The sequence below is a fragment of the Calliphora vicina genome, chromosome 3 (genome assembly GCF_958450345.1).
Source record: "Calliphora vicina chromosome 3, idCalVici1.1, whole genome shotgun sequence".
In the NCBI taxonomy this organism is placed as follows: domain Eukaryota; kingdom Metazoa; phylum Arthropoda; class Insecta; order Diptera; family Calliphoridae; genus Calliphora; species Calliphora vicina.
In genome coordinates this window covers 55695126-55715025 of record NC_088782.1, presented here as the reverse complement: position 1 = coordinate 55715025, position 19900 = coordinate 55695126, and the positions used below count along the sequence as shown (strand labels likewise).

Here is a 19900-nt window from a genome sequence, read left to right as displayed (position 1 = left end):
AAATCGCAAAATTTAAATCCCAGGTACGGAAAAACTATAGGAGGTATTGTCATACATTTTTCATATTTTTATTCCCTATTATGTTCTTAATAAATTCCAACGTGATTATCAAAAATTTCTGAAATGTGTTTCACAAAATTTTAAAAAAGTTTAAATTGGAGTTTTGAAACTACCGTTAAAAAATTATATTTTTTTGGTCGTACGTGGGATTAGGATAACAATATCCTACGAAGACAAAAACTCATATACAAGTAAATATGAAAACACAAAAAATAACAAAAATGTGTTTTCAATTACGAAAATTATCTATTCAATAATTTTTGTATTTAAATTTCATCCAATAACAAAAATTGTATATTCAATTGTCAAATTTATCAAATTCAAAACCCAAAATTCAATAGAAAATATCAGAAAATTTTGTTTTTGAGCACATGAATACTTGATTCAATTATGAAATAATTGAAACCAGATCAATATGTGACAAATATTTGAATTGAAACGGTTTAAGAAATAGTTTTTTCTGTGTACATTTCTTGTTCTTGTTGCCTGAGACAATTTTTAATAACTTTAACCAATTTTTGTCTTTTATATCTCATTAGAACTACAATTATGTACACATTTCGATTTGCTTGTAAACGTAATTTCTAACTCCAAAGTAACCACTGTGCTCTCTTACTTAGAACCAGTTAAAATTCTTTGACTGACATTTATGTCAGATCAAGAATACAGGTTGTTTGGCAACAAGCAAACACACAAAAAAAGGGGGACTAAACGAAACTACTACAAATCAAAGAAGCCCTAAGCCAAACTGCACTACATTCATACAAATGATAAGTTTTAAAATTATTCTAGATTTGTTGCAGTCATTACACTTTTTTATTGTAAGACTGTGCAACATGATTTGTAGTAGTGCACTTCACACTCTTTGCTAAGACGAGAAAAAAAGTTAGTGTTTTGATAACACCTCTGGGCCGTAAAGATGAAATGTAACTGACATTAAGGATATTTGTGGCATATAAAGTTTTTATGTAAAGTCTTTCTTTCTCTATGTGGCCCAGAGATTTGTGGGAAATATTTTTATGACCTATAAATAATAATGATTTAGTTGTAAACGAGAGGAGACACAAAACTAAACAAAATATTTTAAAATCAAGATACAATTTTTATGTGTTTTTTTTCTAACAACAACTATTATTAAATTATTTTAATTGTGTTTTTTGTTTTCCATGTGTGTGCAAAGCAGCAATCATTTAAATGGTAAGACGATATCAAATGCAGCTCAAAGATCACAAGCAACAATAGCAGCAATACAACCAGCAACATCAGCACCACCAGCACCATTACAGCAATCAAATCAATTAACAACATCACAATATGCAGCAACAAATACACAATTGTCAACGAAAACAACGGTGACAACATCTACAAAAGCAACATGTACCTCCTTAAATGACAACAACAACATCAGCATGCAACAACAACAACAAAAACATCAACCAACTGAACATTTACAAACACAGCAGCAACAAGTAACATTTACAATTTTAATTGCCATCGAAAAATCGCAACACCTGTGCGTAATCGATTTAATTAGCCAAAGTTTAAAACTCCTAACACGGCACATTGCGTATTGTGAATTACTTGCCATTTGTCTCGATACCAATTTACTGCCAACTTCAAATAAAAATGTAAACGCTGACGACAATGTTATCGATGCCAGCACCTCTAGCAGCAGCAGCAGCAGCAGTGAACTTACAGCCACCACCAATTTAACTGAAACTCCAAAGGCAACTGATACAAATGGCAATCACTGCAGTAATAAGGTATGTTCCCATCAGAATTTCAAATAAATTAAACGTCATTGAACTAGTTCTTTTCATAACTATATTTTCGTTTTATACATATTTTTTAAGACACGATTTCGATTTTAAACTCGATATGATAAATGACACTTATGTAACTTATTTCAAGTGAAAAATTACTTTGCGCAAAACTAAAAAAAAAACACAAAGTAAATTTTCAATTGATCGCATGATCAGTAGATTGGCTTAATAGAGATCATGACAAAATGTTTAACACCGTTAAAATTGTTGTGCATTTTATTTCAAAATATTTACGTTTTTTGTTTGTGACCTTATTGTAGAAGCATGGCTACAAAAGGTTAACAACAATTAGAAGACAATTTTCTTGTTGTTTTTAAGTATTTTTATATTGTTTGTTATAAACCGACATCTCATATTCTGGGTATTTAAAACACAAAGTGATGTGTGTAATTTTCAACAAAATTTGACACCCGGCCCACCTTGACAACAAATGCTTTTGAGATAAACGGTTTGTCACAAAAAAGGGCGGTATGACCTAATTTGTTTACCAAGACTGTGTGATTAAGATTTAGACATTTAAAAAAAAAAACTTTTAAGAGTATTAACTGTGATCTTAATTATCTTGGACAATTAGAGGCGTTTGTTTTTGTTGCCAAAAGAATGACTCAATATTTACAAGCAAATGTTCATTATTATTTGTTTGATTAAAGCTAAATTATTAGTAGAATTTCCCATTTGTTTGCAATTATTATACCCACCACCACCAAAATTGGTGAATGAGGGTATATATTGGGTGTATGACTGAAAAATCGAGCTGCTTTAAAATTTTTAGATTTTATTTTGAAACATTTGTATAATATAATTTTATTCAAAGTATAGGCCATTGTTATCTATGACCTTTTCCCATCTTTCTGACAACATATGTATTCCCAGCCAAACTGCTAATTTTTTGAGTCCAAGAACTTTTTTGGCTGTATCAAACCCACAACTTCTGAACCGCATTAACCATCCCCCGCACTTTGAAACCGATTTAACACATTCAGCATAAGCAATGGTGATCTTCAGCGGCACTTTTTTTTAAAATTATAGAAGTAAAGCAAAACTTCCAGCATATGACGATTCGTTGTTGTTATAGTGTAATGTTAAATAACTAAGTGAGAGTAAATGGCTGATATGTACTCTTCAAATCGAGATATAAGTTATTAAAAACAAAAATCGCTTTCAAAAGATACGCCATCTATTGTAAATCCCGCATTTTTTATGTAAATCCCGCATTAAGTAAGATGGACCTACAATGGGTCAAAATCGGAAAAAAAATGTTAACCCGAACTACTTGTTTTTATTAATGTTAATGCAACAAATTTGAAAATGGTAAAAAGAAAGGAAATATCCACCGAAATGATTTTTTTGAAAATAATTCGGTAGCTCGGGAACTATTAGAGATATGGTTACGAAATTTCACATGGTTAGGGCTGTGGTATTTTCGACCTACGTTTGTTCAGCTTCCTAATGCAAATGGGAGCCAGTCGTAGACCCTCAAAATTGGTCACCTCCCGTCTCAAATTTAAAAAAAAAACAAGTAAGAAAGTATGGTCGGTCAAGCCCGACCATATAATACCCAACACTAAGTAAAAGAGCAAAAACTTTTTTCTTTTAAAATTTTATATTTTTGAGTGATTTTTGGAAGTGGGCCTTATATGGGGGCTATGACCAATTATGGACCGATCACCATGAAATTTGATCGTCTGATTTATGTCTATATGAAAGTTAACTATGTTGAATTTTTTGAGTATACCAACATTTTTAAGCGATTTATGCACGTTAAAGTGATTTTCGGAAGCGCGTCTATATGGGAGCTATGACTAATTATATGCCGATCGTAACAAAATTTGGTGACATGAATTTTGTATATATAAAACTTATTTGGAGCGCAATTTGTGGAGATACATTTATAAATTAAACATTTATGACCGATAAAGTCCAATTTCGAGAGGACATTTGTATGGGGGCTAGGTGAAATAATGGACCGATTTCAGCCAGTTTCAATGGACCGATTTCAGCCAGCTTGGTCCTTGGGCAGAAAAAATAATATGTACCAAATTTGATCGAAATATCTTGAAAATTGCGACCTGTACTCTGCGCTTAAGGTTTACATGGACAGCCAGCCAGCTAACCAGACGGACGGATGAACGGACGGACATCGTTTAACCGACTCAGAAAGTGATTCTAAGTCGATCGGTATACTTTAAGGTGGGTGTTAGACTAATATTTTTGGGCGTTACAAACATCTGCACAAACGCATAATACCCTCCCCACTATGGTGGTGTAGGGTATAAAAGATCTTCAAAAATCAGAATGAGCTGACATTTTAAATATAAACAGTCCTACAAAAAATACCATTACATGTATAGCTTATATCTATTAGGTGAAGAGATATTCAGATTTATTGAATTATTTTTTTAATTTTGCTCAATCTTTTGATGGTTTTTTAGATATGGCGGTTTTTTGTTATGGACATCAATTCCAATTCCAAATTCCAAAAAAAACAGTTCATTAGTTCAACCAATAAAAAGAAAAGTGTAGACTATGCTGTTCAACACATTATCGCATGTTTAGGGAAAGGATTATTTTTACAGACAAATGCTAGTCATAAGAACGTAACATTGGGCCGAAATATTTTACAAATCATATAAAATGTTATCAATCTTCATTTTAAAGGGGGTACATTTGCAACTTCTTTCTGTAAATCACTTTAATATACATTGTATATTTATGTCCCACCTATCAATTAACGAATTGTTTTAAAACTAAAAAAAAAATTCAATTAATTCGATTTTTTGAGTGTACAAAAACTAGTTTTTAAATGAGTATTTATTAGTATTTATTTAATGAAAACCTATCAAAAGCCAAAATTAGAAAAGTACATTAAATAAGTTGTCATTAAATAAATCGTTATAGTCTCACGGTAAATTTACACAATTCAAACCATTAAAATAGTTGTAAACGATTCAGGGTGTCTTTTTATTTTTTTATTATTAAACTTTAGTTAACGCCACACCACACGCCTCTAAAGCACAGAAAACCTCAATTAACCTGCAATTTAATGAGAAAAAAAAAGAACAGAATCGAGAAAACTAAACCAAACTGAAGAAATAAATAAACAAATAATTAAATAAATAAATGAAAATAACGAAATAAATCAATTGCCATAATCGTTGTGTTTTAACCAATTTATTTTACCATTTTAAAATGAGTTTTTTTTCCTCGTCTCTTTTTTGCAGAAATCTCAAACACATACGATCAAATTCATTAGTATTGATGAAGTCACGACAAGTGTTGCACCATCTCAGACACCTAGTGGACGTCTATGTGGTTTACATCATCATGACGCACGGAAGTGGCGTGATTTCTTCATGCAATATGAACCATTTTATAATCAGTGTACGGGTGCAGCACATCGTTTGGTGGCTGCTTTAAATGACATACGCTGTGCTGACCTACAAGGTTTGCCAACCAGGCGTCAGTTGTATGCTCAACATAGAGCCTTAAGTCGTGCACTTATGGATTCTGAATTGCATAATTTGCGCAAACGTAGTACAGCCACCATGATACGGCTGCAGGAATTGGCGAAAACTATTAACAACAGCCACATTAATAATAGCAGTAGCGGTAGTTGTAGTGGAAGTGGAACTGGCGGTGGTTATGGTGGCAGTCTCAAGACCACAGCAACTCTTTGTAGCAGTAGCGGCAGTTTATACAATCGTAACAAGATCATGGGTAGCGGTAGCAGCAGTTATAGCTTTAATTACCAAAGCAACCAAAATCAAAGTCAGATTAGTCACAATATTTCAACAATAGCAACCAAATCATCATCATCATCAAAACAAGCAGCAGCAACAGCAACATTATTACAAACCCAAATAACCACAACAACATCAGCAAATCCCATCATTAAGTCATCCATTTATTCATCCAACTCACAAACATCTTCTACCACCACAGCTAGTCGTGTAAGCGCCAATTATACCAGCAACAACAACAGCAGCAGCAACTTTATCCACAACAACAACAATAATAATCACAACGTGGCAACAACAACAACGACCATTGGTAACATTGATGTTGCAATTAGACTACAGAAGGTAACATTATTATTCAATGAAATTGATCGTGCCGCCAAGCGTCTGGAACAACTCACCGAACAACGTCGCGAACATTTACGCGAATTAACACGCCAACGTGCTCTTGAAGATGAAATTAATGAGGTAAGTCAATGGTCGTCAACATTACTGTAGCTTTTGTTGTGTTTCTTTTTTTTATTATTTTTTTCTCTTTTGCTTTGTTAAACCATTTGATTTGTTGATCATTCCATCTATTAATTTATCTTGTGGAATATGATCCGATATGATCATTTATTTTCAACTATTTAAAAGTTTTATTTTGTGTTTTTGGTTTCTTTGAAAATTCCCATTTATTGTATGTGTTTAACATGAATTGAATTTGTTGTTTGCTCTAGGTTTGATAAATGCTTAGTTTTTGTTTTATGTTTTAAATTGATTTGTGTTTGCAACACAATGTAGTGACATTGAGGCAACGTTAAATAGGAGTTTTTAATTTCTAGTGTATTAAAAGATTAAGATTAATAAGTGTTTTGAAATTTTAGTTAGACTTTTGACTGGGAATTCACATTATTCATGATATTAACTATCGTTTTTATTTTGAACTTGGTCTCAATTTTAAGTAAAATCTATAATAAATAGAATATTAAAAATAGAAAAAGACGATCAAAAATTATCACTCTCGAACAAGCCAAAACCTTATTTATGCGAAAACGATGAAAGAAACAATTCATCATTTTGAAGTGAACGAGTCTTAAACTTTATCATTTCAACGTATATTCTGGGTCGTTATTGATATCGTTTTTTTTTTTTTGAAGCAGCACTCATGCAATACATTGTGATGGAACTGGAAAAATAGGTTATAGGAGGGAGGATAGAAGGAGAAGTGTTTGATTACATTTGATTTGAATTTCCCTATATTAAAAGTGACAGGAAAGACTTCAGCATGAAGTTTATTCCACATACGGACTGTAGGGCTAAAAAACGAATTTCCCTGTAATGCGTTGTGTGATCCACTGTCCAGTCGATCACGAATATTTCGTAAAAACCTAAGGGTTTCGGGAACGAGTTCCCTAATTTTTGCAGAGCATATTCCATTGTTGTATCTATAGAACAGTGTAACACAACCCACATTGCGACGATATTCCAGTGAGTCAATAGAGCTGGATAATCCACTGTCACCGATAAGCACCTTCACTTCTCCTGTACGCGGTCGAGTAATTCCAAAATAGACTTCGAAGCACCGGCCCATACATGAGAGTTGTATTCCATTTTGGGTCGGATATAAGTGGTGTAAATAGTAAGGAAATCAGATACAGTGAAGTATTTCCTACACCGCACAGTGGTATGAGAAAACAAGTAAGAGTGCTATATTCGGCTATGCCGAATCTTATATACCCTTCACCTTTGTTGTGGATGCATTATTATATTTTTTAGTATATATGTATGTACATTGCCCACTTTCAGCGTACATCATCCTAAATTTATCAAGAACACAAAAAACAACAACAACGCCAAACGAAACAGAACACCAAAAGAAAAAACAAAAACAAAATACGCAAGGCAATGAAACCAACACACATCCAAACATACGTTTAATTGTATAAAAAACAACAACAACGCCAAAAGAAACAAAACACAAAAGAAAAACAAAATACGCAAAGCATGCACATTCAAACATATTATTTGTTGATTTTTTGTCAAAAAAACCAACACACAAACAAACAAAAGTTTAGTTGTATAAAAAACAACAACAACGCCAAAAGAAACAAAACACAAAAAAAAAACAAAATACGCAAAGCTTGCACATCCAAACATACGTTTTGTTGTTTTTTTGTCAAAAAAACCAACACACAACCAAACAAACGTTTAGTTGTATAAAAAACAACAACAACGCCAAAAGAAACAAAACACAAAAAAAAACTAAATACGCAAAGCTTGCACATCCAGCCATACGTTTTGTTGTTTTTTTGTCAAAGCATGCAATACATTGTGTTTTTTGATGAAATTTTCAGAGGTTGTCTCGGATTTTTGCTCATATCTCCGTTATTTATGGACGGATTTTGCTGATTTTAAATAGCAAAATTCTCGAAAGTATGTCTGACAGAATTGTTGAAAATTTGTATCCCGGAGATATCTGGGGCCTTCAGAAAATTGATTTCAACAGACAGACAGACAGACGGACAGACAGACAGACAGACAGACGGACATGGCTTAATCGACTCCGCTATCTATAAGGATCCAGAATATATATACTTTATAGGGTCGGAAATGAAAACTGTAGAAATTACAAACGGAATGACAAACTTATATATACCCTTCTCACGAAGCTGAAGGGTATAAAAAAGAGGGAAATAAATCTGTAACTTCTAAACACTTAGTCCAATTAGGGAAATGTTGTCGAGTTTAAGTTTAATTTTTTGGACCTCATGACCCCACAAGAAGCGGGACCAGGGGTTCTCAAAGTAGAACACCTCGGGTATGTTCAAAATTATCCTATTTCTTCGTTTGTGTTCCGATTTACAAAAAAATTACACATACAGAATCTCCTCGTCGAGCACTCCTCGTCGTAGCTATCAATTATCTATTATAGCTTAGGAGATATTCGCATTTGAAAATTTAATTTTCAACATTTTTACCAACCCTACTCCAGTTTTTTTATGACCGCGGTTCCAAATATTCGCCTACACTTCCTCCTTGTGCATGTGAAATCTCATTCAAATCGGCATAAGGGTTTAGAAGTTACAGATTTATTTCCCTCTTTTTTTATTCTCGTACCACTGTGCACCGTTTTAGAAAACCAAGGCACTTGAATGCTTCTTTCGACACTTGAAAATTCGTTTTGTCCATCAGACATCGCATGCCTAAAATATCAAGAGCAGACGAAACAACATGATCTGTCGTGCGCTTGTGTTTTAACAACATTGAGTATTGTGTGCATTATACTTAGTCGACTCTGTTCACACAAACCCATTCGGAGATTGTCACAAGGTCCCGATTAAGGGAATCATTCATGTTTAGCCTCATTGCTCCACTCTCAGACAGGCCTGGTCTATAATTGAATGAATATGAATGGCAAATGTTGCCTTCATATGCAAAAGAATAGACAGGGTTTAAAGTTTGACGTCGAAGGTGGTTTAGAAAGATAAGAAATAGTGTAGGAGAAAAACGGAGCATAACGTAGAAGCATTTGTTCTTACAAATCGTACTTTACCACAATGGTAACCGAAGGAGTAACTCTAAATAAACCAAAATGTTTGTCTAAATTTTGTTTTAGATTTTTTGGAGAATGAGCATTTATTCCCGACATAATTATATTTACAACCATTTTTCCATGGTATTGACAAATTTTCTAATGGGAATCTCTTTTCATTATTAAAAATCTTTGTTCGTGAAAACTAGCAAAGATCAGTAATAATAATAATAGCCGAAAATAGTAAAGAGAATCGAATTGTATGTATACACCCTTCGACGAATGAAATATACGTTGGTTTATTCCCTAGTTGTGAAATTTGGATTCTGTGGCGAAAACGAAACGATATATGTTTGCCAACCATCTCAGTTGCCTACCGATAAATCCATTAGTTCGTGTATAAATAGCATTCCATAGACAGGAAGACTGTTCCTCGTCCCTATCATGACAACATCTAGAATAATCTTCAAAACGAAAAAGAAATCTTCTCGGTTGTGTACCTGTTATACCGTGGCCTGTCAATAAATATATTAGAACTCGTTCATGATCCAGAGAGCTCACACCAAAGCTTCGAATCGTCGGCGATAAAATAAATAGAAGCCACGAAGTATATGTCGTAGCCTCGTGATAATAGAACTTAAATCAGCCACTCGGTCTTCCTGTCATGCGACAGATCAGGCGCCTAAAATAGTCCCAGTATAGAATGTCCCATCATCTCATTAAAATACATTTGGCATTCATGCACCTATATAGATATCGTATAGATTAGATAGATGCAATTGCTAACCTAATCTGATATCCTATATCTTTATGGTCTAGATCTCAGTATGGACTGCTCCGTCAGCTTGAAATATACTCTCTTCTGATAACGAGTTATTAGAAAGTCGTCATCCGCCCCAATCGCAGACTGACTGTCTGGTATCGCAGCACATCCCAAGATGTTAGTAGTACCCGGTTTTGATTCTCCCTCCCGGTTCTAAAAGAGTGGCGACAAAACTCCTCCATGCAGATTTTATTGGTTCGAAACTTTATATACAGAAGTACCCATAGTCAGAAGTATCTATCCCTAAAAGCGATTAATCGAATGGATAAAAGCAGTCTATTCAAAGCCATTATGTTCGTTTTCCGAGTTTTCTCACTCCTTTGTCTAGAAAGAACATTAATCTTAGTGTTTTTTCAGTTATAATAATTTTTTTTTGGCAGAAACTTAATTTACTATTTCAAAGATTTTCTGAATTTCTGATTTAAAACATAGTGGAGTACCGTACATTTTCAACTGATTTGCCATACATGTAGGCGCTTAAGAGACAAAACGTCTGTCTAATATTATTTCTCGATTTTAAGTTCTTACACTTAAGCCATCACTTCCCGAAAAGTTGACTCGTCGACACACACATAGAAAACAGATTCGTGATATGTGTTGCCAATCGAATGATTCGGTTCTATCAACAGAAAGTAAGTTGATAAAGAAGAATTTCGGTTGAAGCAATCAAACTTTTTGTTACCCTTTCCAAAATTTTGTAGTAGCAACTGTAAAATTGGGTCACTAAGGTAGAATCATTCGATTGACAACAAATTCGGTTGCTACTAACCATATGTTTTCTCTGTACATGATGAAGTTCCATGAGTAAACATTTTATGAGAAAGTTCTAAAGAAGTTGTGTCAAAATTTTCTCGGTTTGAAACAGAACTACCCATAGAATCAGCGACCATTAATGTAAGACTATTCGTCTCTTGCTATTTCCACAAAATCTATAATAAATCAAACAATTAATACCTTCATTCGACTGGCCAAACTTTTAATAAATATAATACCTCTTATAAACATTTCTCTGTCACTGTTAAGAAAAAGCTTGACCTTTGTTAAAAAAGGGCTTAAGTTCTGTAAAGCTGGCTAAAGGCAACACAATGCAATAAGCAGATAAAAATCGACATTAACAGATGTCTTTAAATTTAAATTTTCATTTGAATTTCTGAAAATACTTCTTTGCACAGCATGAGTGCATGCATATATGCGAGTATGAAATAAGTAAAATAAGCGACATCATATGTACAATAATCTAGTGTCATTTATATTGTCTTGAAACAAAACATAAGAAATGTTACAAAGGTATCTTGAATATTCATAAAAACTTAAGAAAACATTAATATCATCATATGAACGATGTTCATTTGTATGAGGTACTTAAACATATTTTAGGAAAACATACATATTCGTACATTTTATAACTATTCATGCATAATTTTTTTACTCACGTACATGACAACGTAAAAGGTGCAGTAATTACGTTCACACGCAACTCTATTTAAGTTAACGTACTATTCATATGAATATGGTTTTTGTTGGGTGCTCTGGCAGCAACAAAACAAAAAAAAATAAATCTGCTATTAACCTTTGGCGGAATTTTTGAAAAAGACAAAACGTTTTTAACGTTTTAAAAGTTAATCATTGTTCGAGTATGTGACAGTTACAATCACGCCCACCAAATCAATTTTCAAATATTATTAATGATTCGGCGGCATACGATTTATTTTAAATGCGTAACAGGATTTAACCTGCACACAAATTATGTCAAAAATACCATTAATTATATAAAAAGCATATAAAGTTAGTATCGATCATAAATGCCCTACATTCAATACAAGTCGGCCAAGTCCGATCATGTTTATCTAAAAATGTTTATTTGCTAATTTCATCAAAAACATAAAGTCCATATTTGGCACGGGGCTGGTAAAATGCTAACAAGCTTTGGGATTGTTGAACACTTAGCTTAAAAAATATCGATATAGAATAGGTTAAAGACGGAAGCATAGAGAAATACACATAGAGCCAAAACTAGAAAAAAAATCAAACCAATAAATTGTTGTTTTTGTTTTCACATAGTTTTTTTTACAAATACATTCTCACCACTTAAGTTTTTAGCAACTGAGTTAGGTCAAGAGTTTCAGTAGAGTTCCAGCTGTATATGTATTTATCGATGGAGTAGTTAATGTAATGAAGAACATTAACTACTCAATTTTATGTATATCAAACAAAAAACTAAAACTTTGTGAAAATGAGCGAATTCACTTAATTGAGAATAAATTCAAAAAGAATCCATCGATTTTTATGACCGATATCTCATTTTGTTACTATTATATATGGGTTTGCGACAGAGCAATAAACCTGAACAATTGCTGCCATTTTCGATTTTCCATGAGTTTTTCAAAACACAAAAATTTGGTATTTTCACTTAAAAAATATATTTTTTGCTTAAATTTGTTATTATAACTCCAAAACTACAGAGCCGATTAAAACACAAGAAATAACGGATTAAAAGTTATATAAATTTAAACTCTTCTAAGTTTACTTTTACAATATCGGACTAACTCTTTTTGAGTTATCATAAATTATGTGGAAAAACTTCTAAAAAATTCACAATTAAAAAAAAAATTAAAAAAAAACTTCTCCATAGAATTATAAAATTTTACCATTTTTGTTCTTTTTTCGATTGATTGAATTTTGAAAATATTATCCCCATGCTATGTGTAAATTTTCACATATATATTGCGTTTCAATCGGCTCAACAGTTTCGGAGTTATAATAACAAATTGAAGCTAAAAATATATTTTTTATGTGAAAATAGCTAATTTTTTTGTTTTAAAAAAATCATGAAAAATAGAAAACGGCAGAAATTGGTCAGATTTATTGCTTTATCGCAAAGCTACTACATGTAGAAACAAAATCAGATATCGACCATAAAAATCGTTGGCTTTATTTCTTTAATTAAAAACAAGTAAGAAAGTATGGTCGGTCAAGCCCGACCATATAATACCCTACACTAAGTAAAAGAGCAAAAAAAAATTTTCTTTTAAAATTTCAATAATTTATATTTTTGAGTGATTTTCGGAAGTGGGTTTATATGGGGGCTATGACCAATTATGAACCGATCACCATAAAATTAGGTCGTGTGATTTATGTCTCTATGAAAGTTTACTATATTGAATTTTGTGTGTTTACCAACATTTTTAAGCGATTTATGCACGTTAAAGTGATTTTCGGAAGCGGGTCTATATGGGAGCTATGACCAATTATGGACCGATCGTAACAAAATTTGGTGACATGAATTTTGTGTATATAAAACTTATTTGGAGCGGAATTTGTGGAGATACATATATAAATTAAACATTTATGACCGATAAAGTTCAATTTCGGGAGGACATTTGTATGGGGGCTAGGTGAAATAATGGACCGATTTTAGCCAGTTTCAATAGGCTTGGTCCTTGAGCCGAAAAAATAATATGTATCAAATTTCATCGAAATATCTTCAAAATTGCGACCTGTACTCAGCGCACAAGGTTTACATGGACAGCCAGCCAGCCGACCAGACAGACGGACGGACTGACGGACGGACTGACGGACGGACAACGTTTAATCGACTCATAATGTGATTCTAAGTCGATCGGTATACTTTAAGGTGGGTGTTAGACTAATATTTTTGGGCGTTACAAACATCTGCACAAACGCATAGTACCCTCCCCACTATGGTGGTGTAGGGTATAAAAAGACCCGCTGAACCACACCGAAAGCTTATGGTGAATATGTTAGGCTAGGTTCATAGGCTGCCGCATAGTGTGGAGACAGGAAAGAGAGTAGCTCACTTAAAGATAGAAATGAGAGGCTGATCGAAATGAAAAGAGAAGGGGCAGTCATATGGAATGAAGTAGTAGAAGAAGTGAAGAGGAAGGAGGTCAGAAAAAGAGAGGAGAGGAGAATATTAAGCACCAGTTCATTGACGGACATTAAGTCTCTCCGTAAAGATTCCCGTGCCTGGCTTGATTAGCCAATTGTTATTCCTGGAAAAGGTAATGATGCTCTATAACTTTATGTCCGAAATCTCATAAAGACTAGTTAGGGAACGATGTCCCAGAAACCTTGTGCGTAGATCTCCTAATGACGGACAATGACAAAGAAGATGAAAAATGTTCTCATTTTCCTCTTCATCTTAACAACTTCTAGTCAATTTCTATAGCTGATGAAGACATTTATGCTCTATAACTTCATGTCTGAAAGCTCAGAAAGACTACTTAGGGAACGATGTCCCAGAAACCTTGTGCATAGATCTCCTTTTCTTCATCTTGACAACTTCTACAGAAGTCGTTATAGGACAGGCCAAGTCTAGTCGCATGGTTGCAGTGTCCAGTTATCACTGCCACTACAGTACTAAATTGTGAACGTGACAGGCCAAGAAGATATTTTATCAGCCCTCGATTTAGACGGGACATGTTCAGATCCCCACCTTGTCTGCGCAAGTCCTTAGTAAAAGTTACTAATTTGTAGCTTGCAATTAGTTAACGAAATCCCACATAGGAAGTCTATGTTTCCGTTAGGCATCATGGCCCCTTTCTGAAACCATTTGAATATCTGAAAAATTTACGTCATATGCGGGAAGTTTTGTTTTACTTCTTTAATTTGAAAAAAGTGACGCTGAAGCACACCGATTGCTCAGCAAAACTTATGGTGAATGTATTAGGTTTGGTTCACAGGCTGCCGCATAGTGAAGACAGGAAAGAGAGCAGCTCACTTGGATCCAAGCAATAGGTCACTTTGTGTTACCTGAAAATAAAGATAAAAATGAGAGACAGATCGAAATGAAAAGAGAATGGGGCAGTCAGATGAAATGAAGTAATAGAAGAAGTGAAGAGGAAGGAGGTCAGAAAAAGAGACCAGTCCTTAGACGGATATTAGTTATTTCCGTGTCTGGCCTGATTAGCCAACTGCTATTCCTGATAAAGGCATTGATGCTCTATAACTTCATTTAGAAGTACTATTTATGGAACGATGTTCCAGATCTCCTATTGCCGGGCAATGACAAAGAAGATGAAAAATGGTCTCATCCTCCTCTTCATCTTCACAATTTCTACAGAAGTCGTTATAGGGCAAGCCAAGTCTCCTTGCATGGTTGGAGTGTCCTGTTATCACCGCCACTACATTACTAAATTGTGAACGTGACAGGCCAAGAAGATATGTTGTCAGCCCTCGGTTTAATCGGGATCATATTATTCTGGTTATCGTATAGGTAGGTTCATATCCACTGCCCGAGCTCATAGTAAAATCTACTAATTAGTAGTTTGGAATTAGAAAACGAAATCCTGCATAGGAAGTCTATGTCTCCGCCAGGCATCATGGCGCCTTTTTCGGCCAAATGTGATTGTGTTCCATCGGTTTTAACGTGTGAGAAATGGTTTGATCGTTTGAGAAGAGGTGATTTTGACACAGAAGACAAAGATCGCCCAGGCCAGTTAAAAAATTTGAAGACCAAAAATTGGAGGCATTACTACATAAAGATTGTTGTCAAACTCAACAAGAGCTAGTGTCAAACTCAATTTCAAAAGTGTAAGAGATCGTCCGTTAAGCCCGACCAACCAGCCGAATCGACAACAAAGCGGCAAAGCCAAATATGGGACCAAAAGGGCCAGACCATCACAGGGAAACTGTACCGAACGCAGCTGTTTTGTTTGAAGCGAGCATTGGGCGAAAAATGCCCAGAATATGCGGCAAGTAATGAAACCGTAATATTCCATCATGACAACGCTAGGCCACATGTTGCAATACCTGTTAAAAAGTATTTAGAATGAAGTAGTTGGGAAGTTGTTCCGATCGATGCAGAACGCTCTCTATGCGATACGATTCACTTCAGAACAGAGTATCCGAATTTCGCTAGATTCGTTTTTGGCCTCAAAATATGAGCACTTCTTTTGGCGCAGAATCTATATGTTGCCAGAAAGATGGGAAAAAGTTATAGCTAACAATGATCAATATGTATTTTGAATAAATTTATATTGTACAAAAATTTAAAAATAAAAGTTAAAAATTTGAAAAAAAACCCTCATTTTTTATTCATACACCATTTATAGCAAGAATTGTATTGTTCAAAATGATTTGTATTTGAATTGTAAATATTTAAAAATATTTTTATACCCTACACCACCATAGTGGGGAGGGTATTATGCGTTTCTGCAGATGTGTGTAACGCCCAAAATTATTAGTCTAAAACCCACCTTAAAGTACATATACCGATCGACTTAGAATCACTTTCTGAGTCGATTAAACGATGTCCGTCCGTCCGTCTGGCTGGCTGGCTGGTTGGCTGTCCATGTAAACCTTTGAGCAGAGTACAGGTCGCTATTTTGAAGATATTTCGATAAAATTTGGTACATTTTATTTTTTCTGCCCAAGAACGAAGCCTATTGAAACTGACTGAAATCGGTCCATTATTTCACCTAGCCCCCATACAAATGTCCTCTCGAAATTGGACTTTATCGGTCATAAATATTTAATTTATATATGTATCTACACAAATTTCGCTCCAAATAAGTTTTATATATACAAAATTCATGTAACCAAATTTTGTTACGATCGGCCCATTATTAGTCATAGCTCCCATATAGACCCGCTTCCGAAAATCACTTTAACGTGCATAAATCGCGTAAAAATGTTGGTAAACACACAAAATTCAACGTAGTAAACATTCATAGAGACCTAAATCACACGACCTAATTTTATGGTGATCGGTTCATAATTGGTCATAGCCCCCATATAAACCCACTTCCGAAAATCACTCAAAAATATAAATTATTGAAATTTTAAAAGAAACATTTTTTTTGCTCTTTTACTTAGTGTAGGGTATTATATTATTGACCGACCATACTTTCTTACTTGTTTTTCCTGTGTACGAAGTTAAAATATTTTTCAATTAAAAAATAACTTATATTAAAGGATATATAAACACTACATAAAGTAGGGAATTAATTTACAAAAAAGAAAAATACAATTCCCACCTAAAACATCATCAATACCAGTGGTAATGAATAAATTAGTAGCTACTCCGACACATCCTCACCATGTCCGCTTATCAATTTGTCATTTGTAAAGGTAATTTAGTCTTATTTTGCAAAATTAATATTTTCGAAAAAAAAACAAAGTCATTAATGCTACGGATTTCGGCAACTCATTAAACAGCGATATTGATCGGTGTGTATGTAAAATACATGTCAGTATTTAGCCTCCTTTTCAATTCCACTTTAAAAATTATTAATTAAAGTTGTCAATCAAGGTTATTATGAGTATGAGTATTATGATTTTTGTTTTATTTTTTTTTTTTTGTACAAAAAAGGTGTTTCTCAAAAAACATCATCACCGGTATTGAACAAAAGACATAGTGTGGAAAACAAAACAAAAAAATACTTCAGATGTAGTGATCTGTGTATAATTAAGATTTATGTTCACAGTTGATTATATTGTTTTTTGGTCTTGTTGAAAATATTTACGACTATAAATAATGTACATCAATTTAAAAATAAAAACCAACCAAACAAAATATGAGTACCAGTGAAAGCATGGGAACCAAATCGACACTTTATGTACAATTGAAATGTATTTGTTTAAACAAATTAATTTGCGAATTATAATTAAAGGTTAATGTCCATTACATCATATGGAATTTTTTGTAATTTGGGGCAGTTTTATGTAACTACAAATCTTACGAAAGGTGAAGACAGGCTTAAAATCAGAGCAAAGGGATTAAGTGTTACACAATATCACTTAGTTATATGAATAATAAAAACAAAAAGACTTCAATTCAGCTTTTGAAATAATGACAGACTGTAAATCGTTTAATAATATTTAAGCAGTATGAGGAAACTTCATTATAAGCATACAAATGTGGTCCTAGTACAATGAAAAAAATACAATACAACTTTTATATAGAGAGGTAAGGACAAAAAAATCATTGGACATAAAATTTTATGAAAATGAGCGAATTCACTTAATTGTGAATAAATTCGGAAATAATCCATCAATTTTTTATGACCTATATCTCATTTTGTTCCTATTACATGTACCTTTGCGACAAAGCCATAAATCTGAACAATTTCTGTCGTTTTCGATTTTTCATGATTTTTTTAAAACAAACAAATTTTTAATTTTCACATAAAAAATATATTTTTTTGCTTCAAATTGTTATTATAACTCCGAAATTACTGAGCCGACTGAAAAGCAATATATATGTGAAAGTTTGTACATAGCATGGCGAAAATGTTTTCAAAATTCACTCAATCGAAAGAAGAACACTAACTACTCAATTTTATGTATATCAAACAAAAAACTAAAATTTTGTGAAAATGAGCGAATTCACTTAATTATGAATAAATTCGAAAAAAATTAATCGATTTTTATGATCGATATATTATTTTGTTCCTACTAGATGTGGCTTTACGATAAAGCAATAAATCTGAATAATTTCTACCGTTTTAAATTTTTCATGATTTTTTTAAAACCAAAAATTTTGCTATTTTCACGTAAAAAATATTTTTTTTTTGCTTCAATTTGTTATTATAATTCCGAAACTACTGAGCCGATTGAAACGTAATATATACGTGAAAATTTGTACATAATATGGGGAAAATGTTTTCAAAATTCAATGAATCGAATGAAGAACATTAAGAACTTACTTTTATGTATATCACACAAAGAACTAAAATTTTGTGAAAATGAGCAAATTCACTTAATTGTGCATAAATTCGAAAGCAATGAATGGATTTTTATGATCGATATCACCATTTGTTCCTATTACATGTAGCTTTGCGTTAAAGCCAAAAGTCTGAACAATTTCTGTCGTGTTCGATTTTTCATGATTTTTTTAAAATAAAAAAATTTGCTTTCTCAAATAAAAAATATATTTTTTTTCTTCAATTTGTTATTATAACTCCGAAACTAAAGAGTCGATCAAAATGCAATATATACTTGCAAATTTGTACATACTATGGGGAAATGCTTTCAAAATTCAATCAATCGATAGATGAACATTAACTACACAATTTTATGTATATCAAACAAAAAACTAAAATTTTGTGAAAATGAGCGAATTTGCTTAATTGTGAATAAATTCGAAAAGAATCCATTTATTTTTCTTGTCAATAACTCATTTTATTCCTATTACATGTGACTTTGAGATAAAGCCAAAAATCTGAACAATTTCTGTCGTTTTCGATTTTTCATGATTTTTTTAAAACAAAAAAATTTGCTATTTTCACGTAAAAAATAAATTGTTTGCTTAAATTTGTTATTATAACTCAGAAACTACTGAACTGATTAAAACGCAATATATAAACGGATTCAAGGCTATATAAATCTAAATTTTTATAAGTTTGTTTTAAAAATATCGGGCTAACAATTTTTGAGCTATCATTAATTATATTGAGAAACGTCAAAAAAAATTCACAATTTTACTTAAATGTTTAAAAAAAAAAACCTCTCTATAGAATTTTAAATTTGGACCATATTTGTGCTACTGGAACCACTATACATCAAAATTGTGTAGTGGTTTAAAAAGCCTCTAAATTTTTTTTCGATTTTGCTGCCCTGTGTTATTGATCTAGTACCTAAATCTCCTTGAGGGCTATAGTCTTATCAAAACTGAGTTTTACTCATTCTACTTGATTGCTTGAACTATCAATTAAAACAAAATTATATAAATCAAATCCAATATTTTTATGATCCAAATGACTTAACATTATGATCAAAGGCCTATAAGTCAATCCCAATACTTTATATTGATGCTTTAGTAAAACATTATTTTTAAATTAAAAGCACTTCATGCTTTTCAATTGAAATTACATTCCTTTTAATGAAACACATTAACCACTCATGATGTCACCAGCAATTGGAATTTTTGCCGAACGACGAGAGAGAGACACTGTAAAAGTCATATTGAAAATGAAAACTT

At 32.8% G+C, this 19900-nt stretch overlaps 1 protein-coding gene across 3 annotated transcripts in view; it reads left to right on the top strand.

Annotated features, from left to right (window-relative positions):
- Pura (Puratrophin-1-like) overlaps positions 1 to 19900 on the top strand; it is a 106894-nt gene that overhangs the window by 36076 nt on the left and 50918 nt on the right. For 2 of the 3 annotated variants that reach the window (XM_065506460.1, XM_065506458.1), the window contains exons 5-6: positions 1241 to 1823; positions 5105 to 6088. In XM_065506460.1, the coding sequence (XP_065362532.1) occupies positions 1241 to 1823; positions 5105 to 6088 (1567 nt within the window). The remainder of the gene's footprint in view (positions 1 to 1240; positions 1824 to 5104; positions 6089 to 19900) is intronic. The other variant, XM_065506459.1, reaches the window with a different exon arrangement.